At 46.2% G+C, this 16,022-nt stretch overlaps 1 protein-coding gene across 1 annotated transcript in view; it reads left to right on the top strand.

The window, feature by feature from the left end:
- The window catches only part of LOC119437534 (TATA-box-binding protein-like), a 195,870-nt gene that overhangs the window by 164,509 nt on the left and 15,339 nt on the right, over positions 1 to 16,022 (top strand). Inside the window, exons 5-6 of the mRNA XM_037704539.2 lie at positions 8,510 to 8,613; positions 11,392 to 11,486. Coding sequence (XP_037560467.1) covers positions 8,510 to 8,613; positions 11,392 to 11,486 — 199 coding nt within the window. The remainder of the gene's footprint in view (positions 1 to 8,509; positions 8,614 to 11,391; positions 11,487 to 16,022) is intronic.

Genomic DNA, 16,022 nt, shown 5'->3' with positions numbered 1-16,022 from the left:
ATGCTCTACACAAAGCCTCATGCATCATGGATCATGGCTTGAGTTGGTAAACAGCTTGTAGTATTTCTGCAGCGTTTGTTGCGCTGCCTTCGTCTTCGTGATATAAGAAGAAACTTAATGATGTGTACAAGCTGGCAATGTTCTGGATAAAATGTACCAAGTGACATTCTGGAGATGTTCTGTGAGTGCCCACCTTGTAGACATGCCCACTTCGTCTGCTGCTGAAGTGCTATTGGCTGGGGGCGTCTGTCTCCTCATGACGCGTACCCTTGCCCAGCCTGTCAAAACTTCAGCAGCACACGAAATGGACGTGTCCACTATTGTAGGTGGACACTTGCAGAATACCTCCTACCACTGAGCGTAAAATCAAGCGACGACGACGACAATGATGCCGGAGTTAAGTTCATCGGTTCCCCTTGCATTGAAGACACGGAGGAACAAAATGATGTGCAAGGGGTAGAATTTATTCCCGCAGGGGCGTCTGCGTCAGCAGGCGTTTGGTGTGTTGCGACACCACGGACCCGAGCACATGGGGGTTGGAACCTCCCGCGTCTAACAGTGCGCGGCTTAGCCGTGTCCGGGGAAAAGGGGATCCTGGAGGTTGAGCCGAAGCCGGGAGTTTGGACCTTTATGCCCCCCCCCCCCCCGGAGGCAACACACCTCTTTGGCCTCGGCTTCACGTAGACGGCACCCCCGGACTGACCCACCCGGGGGAAATCGGTAGTTGCCTTTTCCTGTCTCTCTCTCCCTCCAACCTTCGTCTTTCTCTCGCACTTTCCATCTCTCCTGTCTTTTCTTCACTTCGTTTTACTTCTAATTTTCCAGGTAGCAAGGGTTAACCTGGTGTAGTTTATCCATCCTTGGGTCTATTATATTAGGTTATAGTGGCTATGTACAGCTGGCGTCTGCATCTCTTTCGGGTCTTGTAGCGTCCCCTTGTTGGGCTCGGTGGTGGGCGGCTGGCATAGTTACCGAAATCATTGTTAGCTTATGGCTTTTTCTTCATTCCCCCGACTCCCTGATCGCTCTCACAAACGAGGGCGCACCGAAGATATTTTTGAATTCCATGGCAACAGATTGCAAATCTTCCCCCGATTTCATGTGATCCATTCTGATAAACCCGAAAAGACGGTGAGAATGATCTCACCCTTTCTTGTTTCAAAAAGTCTGACGAAAGCTCTTGGAGCAGGCTACAAAGCATCGGAAATGGCTAGCGGCGACCTCCTTTTGGAACTCCGCGATGTGAAACAGCACGAAAAGCTTCCTAACCTAGTGTCATTCGGGGAGATCCCAGTGACAATATCCCCGCACCGAACTATGAACACCAGCCGTGGTGTTGTCTCCGACGATGACCTGATGCATCTGGCAGAAGCTGAACTGTTGGAAGGCTGGAGCGAGCAGAACGTGATCACTGTTAAACGAATCATGCTAAGACGGGACAACAAAGAGTTTAAAACCAAACATAAAGTACTTACTTTTGGCTCAAGCATCCTGCCCGAGACAATCGAGGAAGGCTATGTAAAGCTACGGGTCAGACCCTATGTACCAAATCCTCTTCGTTGCTTCAAGTGCCAGCGTTTCGGCCACAGTTCCCAGAACTGCCGAGGCCGACAGACATGTGCTAAATGTAGTTCCGGTGACCATGCCTCTGAAACATGCGAAAACATTCCACACTGTGTCAACTGTGATGGCGAGCACGCCGCATACTCGCGGTTGTGCCCGTCCTGGAAAAAAGAAAAGGAAATTGTACCGATTAAAGTAAAGGAAAATCTAACGTTCAAGGAGGCACGCAGGCGGGTATCCTACCTGCCAAAGAACACCTTTGCCGAAGTGGCGCGTCAGGGGGCAGCGTCGCAACGGCTTCCGGCGGCTATCCGGCCCGCACACAGTGAGCTGGCAGTGACGCCATCCGCCCCCCCCCCCCCCCCCGGCGGCTGCAGCTAGCGCTGCTCCGCCAACTCACAAGAAGGGGCCATCGACCTCCGGGCTGGTGGCCTCAAGGCCCTCGTCCCTCGAAACGAGGCCTTCCCGTCAAACCAACCGCTCGCAAGAGCGCGTGTCCAGCGCCTCGCAAGAGGCGATGGACACAGCAACTGGATAGACGGCGCCTCAAGCGCCAAAGGAGCCGCGAGAATCTCGCGATCGCTCCAAAAAAGAACAAGCCCGCATCACAGGGCCCGACAAGGGCTCTGTAAGTTAAGTTAGTCTCTTTAACACACAGCACAAAAACACTTTCAGCATGAATACACAAATAATACAATGGAACGTCAGAGGACCCCAACACAACCTCGATGACGTCAAAGAAATCCTACACAGGTTTAATCCTAAGGTGCTGTGTGTTCAGGAGACACACCTTAAATCCACACAATCCAACTTTCTCCGGCAATAGGCCATTTTCCGGAAAAACCGAGACGACGCTCTTGCGTCGTCCGGTGGTGTAGCAATAGTTGTAGACCAGTCTGTAGCTTGTCAACATGTACCCCTTCAGACGGCCCTTGAGGCAGTGTCAATTCGGGCAATTCTTTTTAATAAATTGGTCACTGTATGCTCTATATACATACCCCCAAACTATATTCTCGGAAAAACTTATTTTTACAACCTCATTGACCAGCTTCCCGAACCTTACGTTCTCCTGGGAGATTATAACGCTCACAACACGTTGTGGGGAGACTCGCGATGCGACGCGAGAGGTCGACTCATAGAAAATTTTCTTCTGACCTCTGGTGCCTGCCTTTTTAATAAGAAGGAGCCGACCTACTATAACGCCCAACACGATTCGTACTCATCGATAGATCTAGCAATTGGATCTGCTTCTCTTATGCCTGACGTTGAATGGAATGTCATTAACAATCCTTTTGGAAGTGACCGCTTCCCCGTAACTTTAAACTTAACTACACAGCATGATAACCCTCCCAATATTCCTCGATGGAAATTAGCATCGGCTGACTGGGAGCATTTTTAAGAATCAACTTTTTTACCACGAGATTTTATAAACAACTATAGTATCGACGATGCCGTTGCATATTTTACCGCTTTTATTATTAATGCTGCTGAAAAGTGTATCCCACAAACGAATGGTGGTTCACTTAAAAGACGTGTTCCCTGGTGGAACAAAGACTGCAGAGAGGCGCGAAAGAGACAGAATAAGGCATGGGGCATATTGCGTAGATCGCCAAATGCAGAAAATCTTATTCAATTTAAACTCATTAAATCGCAGGGAAGGCGGACACGATGTCAGGCAAAGAGAGAAAGCTGGGTGAGGTTTCTATCGGGTATAAATTCATACACACAGGAGGCAAAAGTGTGGGACGGCGTAAGGAAGCTAAAGGGGCAACAAAGCCATCCGTTGCCTCTGGTGAATGACGAAGGGAATACCTTGCAGGACCAGGCAGACTGTCTTGGGGAGCACTTTGAGCGTGTTTCAAGCTCAATCCATTATTCACAACCCTTTCTTAAATATAAACAGAGAGAAGAATGTAAGCCATTCGTACGCACATGCCGACAGAACGAACCGTATAACCTTCCTTTCACTATTGCCGAGTTGAGAGCTGCCTTGATCGCATGCAAGAGCTCTGCACCGGGACCCGACAGAGTCATGTATGACATGATTAAGAACGTACACAACTGACACTACTCGCACTTTTCAACACTATTTGGGCTGCCGGATATCTTCCGTCCGCATGGAAAGAAGCGATTGTGGTCCCTGTATTGAAGCAAGGTAAAGATCCTACCTCGGCGGCAAGTTAACGTCCCATAGCTCTCACAAGTTGCGTATGTAAGCTATTTGAAAAAATGGTTAATCGACGACTCATACATTTACTTGAACTGAACAAAATGCTTGATCCCTATCAGTGTGGCTTTAGAGAAGGGCGATCCACAACTGATCACCTTGTGCGCATTGAAGGAAATATCCGAGACGCATTTGTACATAAACAGTTTTTCTTATCGGTATTCCTCAATATGGAGAAGGCGTACGACACAACATGGCGTTACGGAATCATGAGAGACTTGTCGCGAATGGGCATCCATGGCAATATGCTAAGCATAATAGAAAGCTATTTGTCTAAGCGTACCTTCCGTGTCAGAATCGGCACTGCATTGTCACGTCCATTAATACAAGAAACTGGTGTACCCCAAGGAGGAGTGCTCAGCTGCACACTCTTCATCGTTAAGATGAACACACTCCGGGCCTCATTACCACCGGCTGTTTTTTATTCCGTGTACGTAGACGACATACAAATAGGCTTCAAGTCATGTAACCTCGCAGTGTGCGAGAGACAGGTACAGCAGGGCTTGAACAAGGTGTCCAAGTGGGCAGACGAAAACGGATTCAAAGTGAACCCCCACAAAAGTTCTTGTGTTCTTTTCACCAGGAAGAAAGGGCTTGTTCCAGATCCCACAATCAAAATGTATGGACAACAAATACCTGTGAACAAAGAGCACAAGTTCCTAGGCATCGTACTTGATTCTAAACTTACTTTCATTACGCATATAAAATATCTCAAGATGAAATGTCTAAAAACAATGAACTTACTGAAAATTTTATCTCACGCATCCTGGGGTAGCGACAGGAAGTGCTTAATGAATCTCTACAAGAGTCTAATTTCATCACGACTGGATTATGGTAGCGTGGTATATCACTCTGCCGCCCCTAGTGCGCTGAAGATGCTGGACCTCGTCCACCATCTAGGTATCCGCCTGGCCACTGGAGCTTTCAGAACAAGCCCCATTGAAAGTTTATACGTCGAATCAAATGAGTGGTCACTCCACCTGCAGAGAACATACACCAGCCTCACATATTTACTTAAAGTCCATTCTAATCATCAGCATCCGTGTTTTAATACCGTCAACGATATGTCGTGTGCTACACTTTTTTCGTAATCGTCCCTCTGTAAGACAGCCTTTCTCACTGCGTGTCAGGGAGCTTAGCGAAGAAATGGATATCCCACTCATCGAACATCGGTTAATGCCTTCAGCCAAGCTGTTACCACCTTGGGAGTGGCAGGTAGTAGCAAGTGATATATCATTTGTAGAGGTTACAAAGCACGCTTCAGAGATTGAAATACGAATACATTTTCTAGAATTACAGTCCAAGTACTCGTGCACAGAATTTTATACAGACGCTTCTAAATCACATGCCGGAGTATCTTATGCAGCCGTCGGTCCGTCCTTCTCGGAATCCGGCGTACTCCACCCAGAAACAAGTATCTTTACGGCTGAGGCCTACGCAATATTGTCAGCCGTAAGGCATATAAGGAAATCAAAACATGAAAAATCTATTATATTTACAGACTCTCAAAGCGTAGTAAAAGCCTTGAAGTCACCCTGTAAAGAGAAAAACCCTGTTCTCATTGAGCTCTATTCTGTTCTTTGTAGAGCATACGCAACTAACCAGCATGTCATTATATGCTGGGTGCCTGGGCATAGAGGCATCGAGGGTAATGTTCTTGCCGACCAAATGGCCACATCAGTCACATCACCCGCTATTATCTCTACAGCTGCTGTTCCTGCAACAGATTTGAAACCTTTCTTGCGAAAGAAACTGCGAAGCCACTGGCAACGCTTGTGGGACGCAGAAACAAGTAATAAGCTTCATTTGATTAAGCCACAGTTGGGTTACTGGCCTTCCGTAACGAAAACCCGGCGAACTGATATCCTATTCTGTCGTCTCAGAATAGGACACACGTACGGCACCAACAATTTTCTATTGAATGGTCATGATCCTCCAACCTGTGGTAGATGTGGCGACAGGCTCACCGTCCTCCACGTCCTCCTGGAGTGTCGGGAAGCTGAAAGAGAAAGAAAGAAACATTTTCCTCTAGCGTATCGCTATTGTGTCCCTCTACATCCCGCTATGTTTCTTGGTAAAGAACCGATTTTTAACACCAAAGCAGTACTCGCATTCTTGAATGATGTTGTGCTGCATGTTATTAGCCCAATAAGCTCGTAGCGCATCCTCTCTCCAGAGGATGTTGCTGTGATGGTTTTTTATAGCACATGCCTCCAGGCCTTTGCGTCTCAAGGGCTCTGTTTAGGCACTTGTGCTTCTGGCGAATTCTTGCATCTGTAATATTTTTTTAAAGTCATATCATTCTTTTGCAATGTATTCTTCATGTCTATAGTACACATCATTAGTCATTGCCATAATCTTATTACGTATACATTTTTACGCACTTTACAGCGACTGTTTTTAGGCCCCTTTACAGCCATGCCACATCTGATGTTCATATAATTGACTATTCATATACCACTAACAAATCATTACCATCGTCTTGGCGCTCTTTGGCCACATCTGGCCCTTGCGCCAAAAAACCACAATATTCATTCATTCAAGGGGTAGAATTTATAGGCTCCTCTCATATTGTGACTAATGGTGGATGAAGCTTCCAATGAAAGCAATTACCTATTGCACTCTCTTAACACCACAACAAACACTGCACTTGGCCCTAAAGCCTTTTGACGTACGTCTTTTTTTGTGGGGTACATAACTGAGTTCACCTTCAAGGTTGCTTTTAAAGTGAGAAATACCTACCACGTTCAAACAAACACGCGAAGACCATGGCCAAACACGCAGACCATAGCCAGAGCTCGTGACACTACCAGAATCAGAACCAGCTGAGTCGTCGTACAGTAAACCATAGGCATGCAGATGCCAATACCGGATGTACCGCTCTGGATCACAAAATACTGCAACTGCTTTTACAGTTTCCACGCCTGAGTTTGTCTCCACGCCAAACTTGTTCAGGAGGAGGAGGAGAGAAAGAGAAGGCAGGGATGTTAATCAGAAATGCGTCTGGTTGGCTACCCTACTCTGGGGGACGGGAAAGAGGGAATAGGAAGTTGAGATATAGAGAGCATGGGGGGGGGGAGGGAAGGACACGGTGAGCTCGCGCACGCACGCGGAGGGCCTGAGCAATTCAAAGGCGTTCACATAGGCCAGCCGTCCTCAAGAAAGACAGCAGTGCCTTCACAGCTTTGTGGGCCGACGAGCGATGGGGATGGTCTTCAAGCAGCACCTGCACGGACAATGGTCGATCGTCAAATCGTCGCAATGCGTTCGATAATGTTTGTCTTTCCGACTGAAATCGATCGCAGTGACACAATAAATGTTCTATGTTCTCTTCGCTGCCGCAGACGTCGCACGTAGCACTTTCGGTCATTCCAATCAAAGCACAGTACGCCTTCGTGAAAGCCACTCTCAACCACAGCCGGTATAGAAGCGATGCCTCACGTCGGTGAATCCCGGATGGAGGTCGGAGTTGGAGCGAAGGGTTCCGTTCGTGTAGCCTGGTGCGCCTTATATTTGGGGTATTCCACTCTGTTAAAGAGAGCTTGCGCGCCAGGTGACGAAGCTGCCTTCCAGCGTCTGTCCTGGAAAGAGGAATGGGAACGCTGTGTTCAAATTTTTGACCACCATGACGTTTTGTACAAAATTGTGTATATGTCTGTAAAAATAAACAATGGTAGTTTCTTGTTTCCCGCTGACCTATTTAGTTTCACTAAGGCCTACTTAGATGGTTTATTGTGAAAAATATTTATTTTTGGAGGCATCGTGAAAGGCGTCTAAAAGCGTAACGCCGTATTTATGCGCATTATACTGCGCGGATTGAGCACCCCCGTAGATTGTATGTTCTGCGTGTCCTAACCCATAGATGATTTACATTGACGTTGTGCGGGCATTCTTGAGGTACTAGCATGTCGAGAACCTGTGTAAACATGAAACGCGGCTGCACGACAGGTGCGTCTTGCGCCGTGCGACAAATCAATATCAGTGATAATTCAGTGAAACGTAACCACCGTGTAAAACATTGTGTACTGGCGTCACTGTGGTTGCCATTGTCGTGTAGTAGCCTGGTGAGAAGTTGCGTTCGTGACGTGACGTCAAAACTGTAAACCTATGGGCCTAAGGCTAAAAAATAAGGAAGAAACGTAACTAAGAAGGTTAGTGCCACTATATGGGAGATGAAACGGAAACATATACGCGTGACCATGAACGACACGAAGATCAGAGAGCAATCGTGTGCAGCGACAGTTTAGTTGAGACTCGAAAGAAAAATAGAAGTTCGCAAGCTAATTTGGTTCACTTATCAGATAACCACGGCTTTCTATTAGATAAGCAGAATGAGTGTCTAAAGGAGGGAAACGCAGTAGGAGGTGGCAGTGCATAACGTGGTTTGATGTGTTAAGAAAATTAGTCGGCACATATGCGAAGGGGCCGTTTGATACCAGACAGGGGTGTTTGGCCACCGCTTGAAGAGGCCTCCTCTCTGCAGTGACCATAAAATAATCTGTTCATAATAAGTATACTTGTATGCACCTGAAACAGCTCAACAAAACAGATTCGCTTTTCCCGCAGTGCAGGAAAAGCATGTCTCTGGAGCTCATTGAGGCCTGTTACAGCGTTTCGCTTCTTGTTCTCGACGAGACTGTTTGTGATGTTACTTTTGTTAACCAGGTATCCGATACCCAGCTTGTTTCTGGTGTCGCCGTTTCTGATCGGCTCTTACAGGCCAAGTTCCACGACTTCAAGGTTCAGAACATCGTGGCCAGCTGCGACGTTGGCTTTTCCATCAAGCTCGAAAGCCTCGCCCTGAACCACGCGCAGTTTTCATGGTGCGTACATCCGGCACCCTCTGCAGTAAATTACAGAATGCTCATTGTATCGTCACTGTACACACGGGGTGATGCACGCGTCATATCTACTGATACTATTTAGATTGTGGGTCCAGCGGTGGGGCAAACGATTTCACCCTTCCGCAGTGTGCAACAGCGACTGTCAAGTCTTCCTTTTCTCGTTCTTTATTTCGTGTGCAGTTCTGCGCAGGACCAGGTACAATACTGAGCAATTGCCGCTGCGTGATGAGACAGATGGGACCAAGGAAGGGCATAATTATTGTCTTTTAGCGCTCGCAGATGTAGTGGCTGCCGCTGCCTCAGTTCAGGCGTCGCCTAAATTATCATCTCTCGTGAAACGCCTCAAACATAGACGGATTTTGGTTTTACTAAATCAGCATTACATATTATCGACTCTCTGTTTAGACGAGAACCTTACTTCTCATGAACTGATCGAATGTTGGGTTTGCTTTTCGAAATAGACACCGCGTAATACTCCATTGGGTTCCCGAACACTGCGGTGTTAATAGATATGAGCTCTTCGACGCAAAAGCAAAGTTAGCGCTCCACAATTCTGAATTCCATTTCACTCCCATTTACCAGGACTGATGCCAACGCTATGCTAGTTGACATCATGCGCATAAGACAAGTTCTTGGTCTCAGTCAGAATAACGTTGTCACCACTTTCATTCACTTGATCTCGAGCTTCGATTCAGGATACTGTGTAACATCCAAAGAAGCCATGCAAGCCATTACACAGACTGTGACTTGGTGTAGTCTTACACAAAACTGTCACCAACTTATTGGTCGTGCGGATAGCCCGTACTGCGAGGACTGCGCTTGGCCGGAGACTAAAGAGCATGTGCTTTGTGAGTACTCGGTGTACCACAAGAAATACAATCATTTGGAGGAAGATTTGGCAATCATCGATATCTCCGCACTTTCTGAAGGCCTGCTTTTAACCCCATGGCCAAAATACTCCTTGTGTTAGGCAACGAAGGCCATTGTGGATTTTTTGGACACCGAACTGGAAATACGATTCCGAAAAGTGTTTCAGGTTAGTCGTTAATTCTTTATTCAGGCGCTTTATTGTCATGATTACACGCTTATACATTGTTTATAATTTCGGTGAACGTTTTTTACGAGTCAGTCTGTGTGGCAATCTTATCGCTCACCGCAAGATGCGCCTTTCTGTATCTTAAGTTTCTCGAATGTTATCGCTCGTTCTATCCGTTGTCTGTTATCACCGAACCATATATAATCTAATTGTATGCATGACAAAAAATGTGTAGTTCTTTCTGGAAGGCACGCGGACACGAGCGACTACGCTGGAGCCTTCGACGAGTGATGTGTAAAACCCGTCGCGATTGACCCGCCGATCAGACTTCAACGATCGCCGACTGTGCTCGTCGCTAGCGCTTTGCTTCGAAAGTCCCTTGTTTTTGATGGCACCGGTTCGCTAAATAAAGAAGTTATTTTCGTAATTCACAGTTTTGCTAATGCCTTCTTCACACTCACTACAACGTGACAATAATATAATCTTTGCTTTCTCCTCCTCCTTTTATCGCCCTTCCCCAACGCTGTGCAGCTGGCTGCACATCGCAGCTGAAGGCGACGAAAGGACTCCTTAGATTTTTGAAAGAAACGGGCTTGGACAAGCGGCTGTGACAGTGATGTCACGTACCACGCAAGAATGACGAACTTTAATTGACGATGTGTGCTGTGCTATGTGCTCTCTCGCTCTCCCTCTCTCCTCCCCATCTTTCATTCTCCCCTATCCCGCTCGCAAGTGTAGGGTACCAAACCGGTTGGGCTAAACTGGTTAACCTCCCTGCCTTTCCTCCTCCACTCTTTCTTTCCTTCCTTGATCAAAAGTATACGGACCACTGGGCCACCGAAAAAACGAATTTCTTCGTCATTAACATGCATAAACTGAAATTGACGAGTCTACTGGAAATTTCGCAATGCCAAGTTTAAACTGCAGTCTAATAGCAAGTTACGTTCACAGACAGAGGAGAAATTCAGCTTTCTCGCGCAACCCCTTCTCCGTATACTTTTGCTCACGGGTGTACATGCACTTCTAGCGCATGGCTACGATGCAAACAGCGGTATTGTGCTAGAAAAGTGAATCGAATAATTGCACAGGAAGACTAGTTCGAGATGATAAATGGTCTCACGCTGCGCATTGAGGGAAGGAGGAAAAAGCGAGACGTTTGTCAGCGTGTGTGCTCTTTCAATGACCGGGCCAACGCACATGCCGAAAAGAGACTGGTTTTACTCGAACGATGGGCGATGCGCACATGTAAGCGCCGTCGCAATGTATTACCGTCATGCGCTAAGAAATGCGACACGCTACGGTCGCGTTAGTGTAAGCGCGGTTGTATAGCAATAAAAAGCGCTGATGTGAAGGCGACAAGAGGAGAGAGTGTCGATGGAGAGAACGCAAATGTACACGATGGTACTTAATCTTTCTGCTTATATTCTGAGATCGTGCGGGAAATCAGACAGGGCCGGGGTGACATGACAACCCTGTTCCAAAAGCATTCTTTGCCGCCAGGCACCAATGCTCCCAGTAAAAATCCGCCAACGTTAGCACCGTGTCTGCTAGCCGGGAAAGGTGAATAATAACAATGGAACAGAATTCAGCGATACGAATCGGTGCATTATACGGGGCAGATCTGTGGTCCAGTATACTCCGCCACGAAATTACGGTCCGTGTGCGAGTTCTTTGTCGCCAGCGCATTCACACTTCGCTTTCTCTTCTCGAACGTTGTGCAGTTACGAGCCTGAGCTCTTCCCCGGCCTGGTGTACCGCATGGTGAAGCCCTGCATCCTGCTCCTTGTGTTCGTGTCCGGAAAGGTGGTACTCACCGGTAAGCACTGTCATCACATTGCATCATCATGTGGCTCGAGTCGTCAGCACTGAAGAGAGCGCGCTCTGGTCACCGTATCTGCTTCTCAGCTCGCAGCATCGTATTCGCTCCTTTGAATAAAAGTAAGGATGACGTCAGGGCCTCATGGTCCGCTGTCAGTTTGGGTAATATTTTGAGCGCCAGCGTACGAGGACAGAAGGGAAACGTTCAGAACACAGTGCGCTATACTTTGTGACATATTTTCAGCCCATCATAACAGAAGTATTTGTCGGATGCACTGATTGATTTTAGCGTTTTCAAAATATTCGGATACGTCGATGACTATTCTTTTTAATCTGCACGCACATTCTATAAGTGGATAAACGTTTTACAGTTTTTACTGAAGCCCGTAGTTGAATAACCCGCTAAAGGAGCACTGCGGTATTCAAATATCCAGCTTTATTTCTTGGGCCAACACGCGTGTTGGATGTCTACGCCTAGAACTAATACGTCCTTGTTACCGTACTACTCCGCCCATTGAAAACTTGTTAAAAGGAGCATTGGTAACCAATGCCTTCAAAATGCGTAAAAGAAAGCCGTGCCATCTCAGAATTATCACAAGCCCGAAGAATCAATCGGAACGGTTGTCTACAGCAGGGTTTGCAGGTTTCTGTAGCAGAGAGTTTGCTCAATCGACGTCGTGTTGAAAATAGATCTCGAGACACAGCAAATGAACAGACACAAAACAAACGAAAGGTGGCAGTTGTGCCCTACCTACACAGGACGGCACACTGTCTTAAAAAAAACATTACTAGTCGTGTGAACGCAAGTTTTTTCAGCTCCAGAAAAATTTAGAGGAGTCGGTCGGTTGAGAGGCCCGTGCCGAAAATCCACGGTTGGGTGTTCCAAGAGACTTCGAAATCCTTTTGTGGATTGTGAAGAGGCAGTGGTGTACGAGTTGCCTCTGTCCTGTGGTAAGAAGGGCGTAGGAGAGAAAGGACGGTGTCTTAATGAGCGCCTAATGAGTGCCTAAATGTGAGAAATTACCGTAACGGTCATCTGTCCGCTCACTGTCATGAATGAGGCAGCACTCCTTTGTTTGGTGATTGTGTGGTTAAGGCCAGCCACAGAGACAAAGATGTGCGCGTAATTGTGGAGGCACAGGCTATCAGTCGGACCGGTCAAAGCTGTGTAAGCGCCCCGTTTATCGCCCTGTTAGAAAAGAAACGGCCTTTTTCGAAACCTCAGTTTGACGTATTGATAAGGTGCGGCAATATTGGCATGATGTATAAAGGTGGTTTTTTCTGCGACTAAATTATTGAAGTTAGCTCATTGTTTTTAACGACTACATTCTGTCCTCGTTCGCTGGCACTAGAAATGTTATCCAAGTTAAAGTACAGATATACCCAACGTAGAGCAGCGCCGTCAGGTCTTCCTACAGCATCATAGGTGGAGCAGCCTGTGGCACGTTTCTGTGGACTGCGCACGTCTTGCACGCATATGAACGCGGGCCACCTGTGTACAACGTCATATAAGGCAACGCGACTGTTAGCAACTAATTAACAGTAGGAGTGTGCAAATATTCAAAATTCGCTGTCGTAGAATATTGATTTATTTGGAATGTATCAGGAATAAAACACATTTATTGCAGTCTCTACAAAGACACAACAGTGAATGTGAATATTATTCAGAATGATTTTACTCCAGAATAGCTATGGTTCTCGCGTAGGGGCAGCAGTTTCTGAGCGAATTCTCGGGACCGATAACTTCTCAATTATTTCCATCATTTATTAAGTATGCATCACCTTTAGACCACCTACATATTAATTTGTTCGGATGTATTACTTGAAGTGCGTTTCTATGTTTCCTTTGCTTTCAATTTCTGTTGATGTATCTTATTTGTTTCCCTCAGCGAACACAACACCGTGCTTGTATCCGGTAAAATGATGTTGCCTTCTTTCCTTACGGTCATTGTCATGCTACTGTAGGTAATGAAACAAGCTTACCATTTACAAGCTCTTCAGATGCCCGGACACATAGTAGTGAATGGTAGTATACTTGCAAGTGTGAATGTACAAGAGGTTTCAGCTAACTGGTGGTAAGCCTTAACAAGGCTGTGGTTAAACGTAAGTCCGACGTGTACCTCGAACTTTCTATACAGGTACGTTAGATAGATCCGGCAGTGTTCTTGTGGAAGTATGCCCGACGTTTCTACCGCACACAACTACCGTATATGCTTCCGTAACGTGGATGTGTGCGTTAATAGGACCAAAAAAATTCTGCAGAACCTCTCTCACGGTGATAGTCGATGGCGATGCTTTAAACATTGTAACAATACAGCCACATAATGTATTGCAACCGTCATAACGAGTTATGTAACGAGGCGTGTACTGCAGCGGGTCCTCATTCGGGACTTTCATAAGAACACTCGGTGCTACTTAGCGCCGCCGCCGCGAAGCCTGCGCGTGGCCTACGAAATGCATGGCGCGCCGGTGCATGCGAACGTTTAGAAACACGTCATGCGGTAGCCAGGCTTCTCTCTGGCGCTTCTATCGGGACCAGTGGCATAGCCAGATATTTTGTTCGGGGGGGGGGGGGGGGGCGCAGGTTGCAGTGCGGCCTCCTCCTTATAGAATTTGTCGAGGGATCAAAAAATACATGCATAATAACTGCATTGCCAATGCCATTGTATATTAGATGCTGCAAATGAAGTATTGAACGCTACGCACTGACAAGTAAAATATGTATTTTTTCATAAAAGAATATAATCGTATGTCCCTAAAACTGTGGCAGAAATACCTGATATCAATGCTGCCGCGTTTTTTTTGTCTATTTATTAAGTAAAAAAGTTATCACACGAACTTTAGAACTATATCAGTTCGAAACCAGCTAAGCAGTGCATGCAGCTGACATGAAAAACGTAAACGCCATGAAATGAATAAGTTGAGGACAAATATTTTGATGGATCTTTGTCATTCAAAAACCTTGTTTACATTTTTTTCACATATGCAACAGCCAGGGAAAAACCTACATGACGCTGTCCCTCGTTGCAATAGATTGCGCAGGAGCAGCTGTTACGGGTCCTGTATTGTAATTACAGCGAGATTATACTCGCAACAGTTAGTACAAATAAAAAGTAGGAGTTCTGCAACATATACACTAGAAATGCGAAGATAAAACTTGCTAAAGGGCAAAAAAGAGTCGCTGGAAACAAAGTTCACTGCTTGTATACACAAAACCTCGCAACAAGATATTCAAATATACGTCTAAGTCTCCAATAAATCTACGTATTTAAGCAAACGTCATTGTATATATTGCGTCAAACAAGACAAATAAACATGTTGCGCAGTCACAGATTGTAAACATTCCGCACACAAAGACAGATGATCTAGGTAAGAACAAAACTATGATCGCAGAAATCGTGATATGTACTTGGGCCATGCGGCGGTCGCGACAGCGCCATGTGGGTAGAATAATGGAGGAATAATGCCGAAATCAGTACGAAAATGTGTAATTTAACTGCTTGCACAGCGGCAACAATTATTCTGCACCCCAATTAAAGGAGGGTATTGCTTCGTTTCAAAAAAGAAATAAAATCAGGTAGCTAAAAAGGAAAGAAAAGGACAAACGAAAGCCACAGACGACGCGGCAAGTTGAACTGCCCAGTATCCGAGTGTGTTTTTGGCAAACGCCGCGTAGGCCGGGCTTTCAATGAGCAAGGTCGGTCAAAATTGGTTATTGATGTCCTCGTAATTTTCGTATTCACATGATAATTTGGATCATGATGCTAACTGCTAGCATAAACGGCAAAAATTTCTGTGGTTTTAAAAGCTCACGAACAGTCATACGTTTTCATAATTACGAGTTTATGGACCTGAAGGAACAGAGCTTTTTACTTGCATTGATTTTTGTGGCTTCGCTATCTAAAGGACAAACTTCTCTCGGCGGGGAAGTTGAGCGAAGCGGTCAATGACTTCGGACTCGTTGATGCCGACGTCTCTGTGGGTGTATAGAAGAGCTAGCCTAACCATGCGTTTCGCAGACATTGTAGAGCGCAAGTAGTTTTTAGTAAACTCTTGTTAAAAATATTCTCTCTGCGCTGGCAGTGGTCACTCGAAGGGTGACTAGAATCTGCAGCAGTTTGTACACATTTACATAGAACCTGCAGTCGCAATGAGAGAGGGCATCTATTCCTGTGCTAAAACCTAAAACACTCCCTCGATGTCGTTGGCATCCTTGTTTAGGAACCTTGCACAAACAGTATATAGGCTGTTCGATTCCATCGATGTCCGTCGTTTCGTCAGGAAGTATGGAGAAGCAGCCTGCTTTTGCAAATAGGCTTTCTTTGATAATTTCTCCACACATATCTATAATTTGGTTTTGTGTATCTGGGCTTAAATACGAGGCATTGCGGGGGCAACTTTCCAAATGGTTCTTCAGATATGTATCACCACAATCAGCTCGCATGCGAAGAAGCGCTTTGAAAATACCTCTGTTTTCAGCGGGGGCTATGCTTAAATCCATGGGGCCACGGTCCCTGTGGCCACGGAGAGCCAG

The sequence above is a fragment of the Dermacentor silvarum genome, chromosome 1, assembly GCF_013339745.2.
Source record: "Dermacentor silvarum isolate Dsil-2018 chromosome 1, BIME_Dsil_1.4, whole genome shotgun sequence".
Taxonomy (NCBI): Eukaryota; Metazoa; Arthropoda; class Arachnida; order Ixodida; family Ixodidae; genus Dermacentor; species Dermacentor silvarum.
Note: the sequence above shows the minus strand (reverse complement) of the source record. Positions and strands in the feature narration are given on the sequence as shown.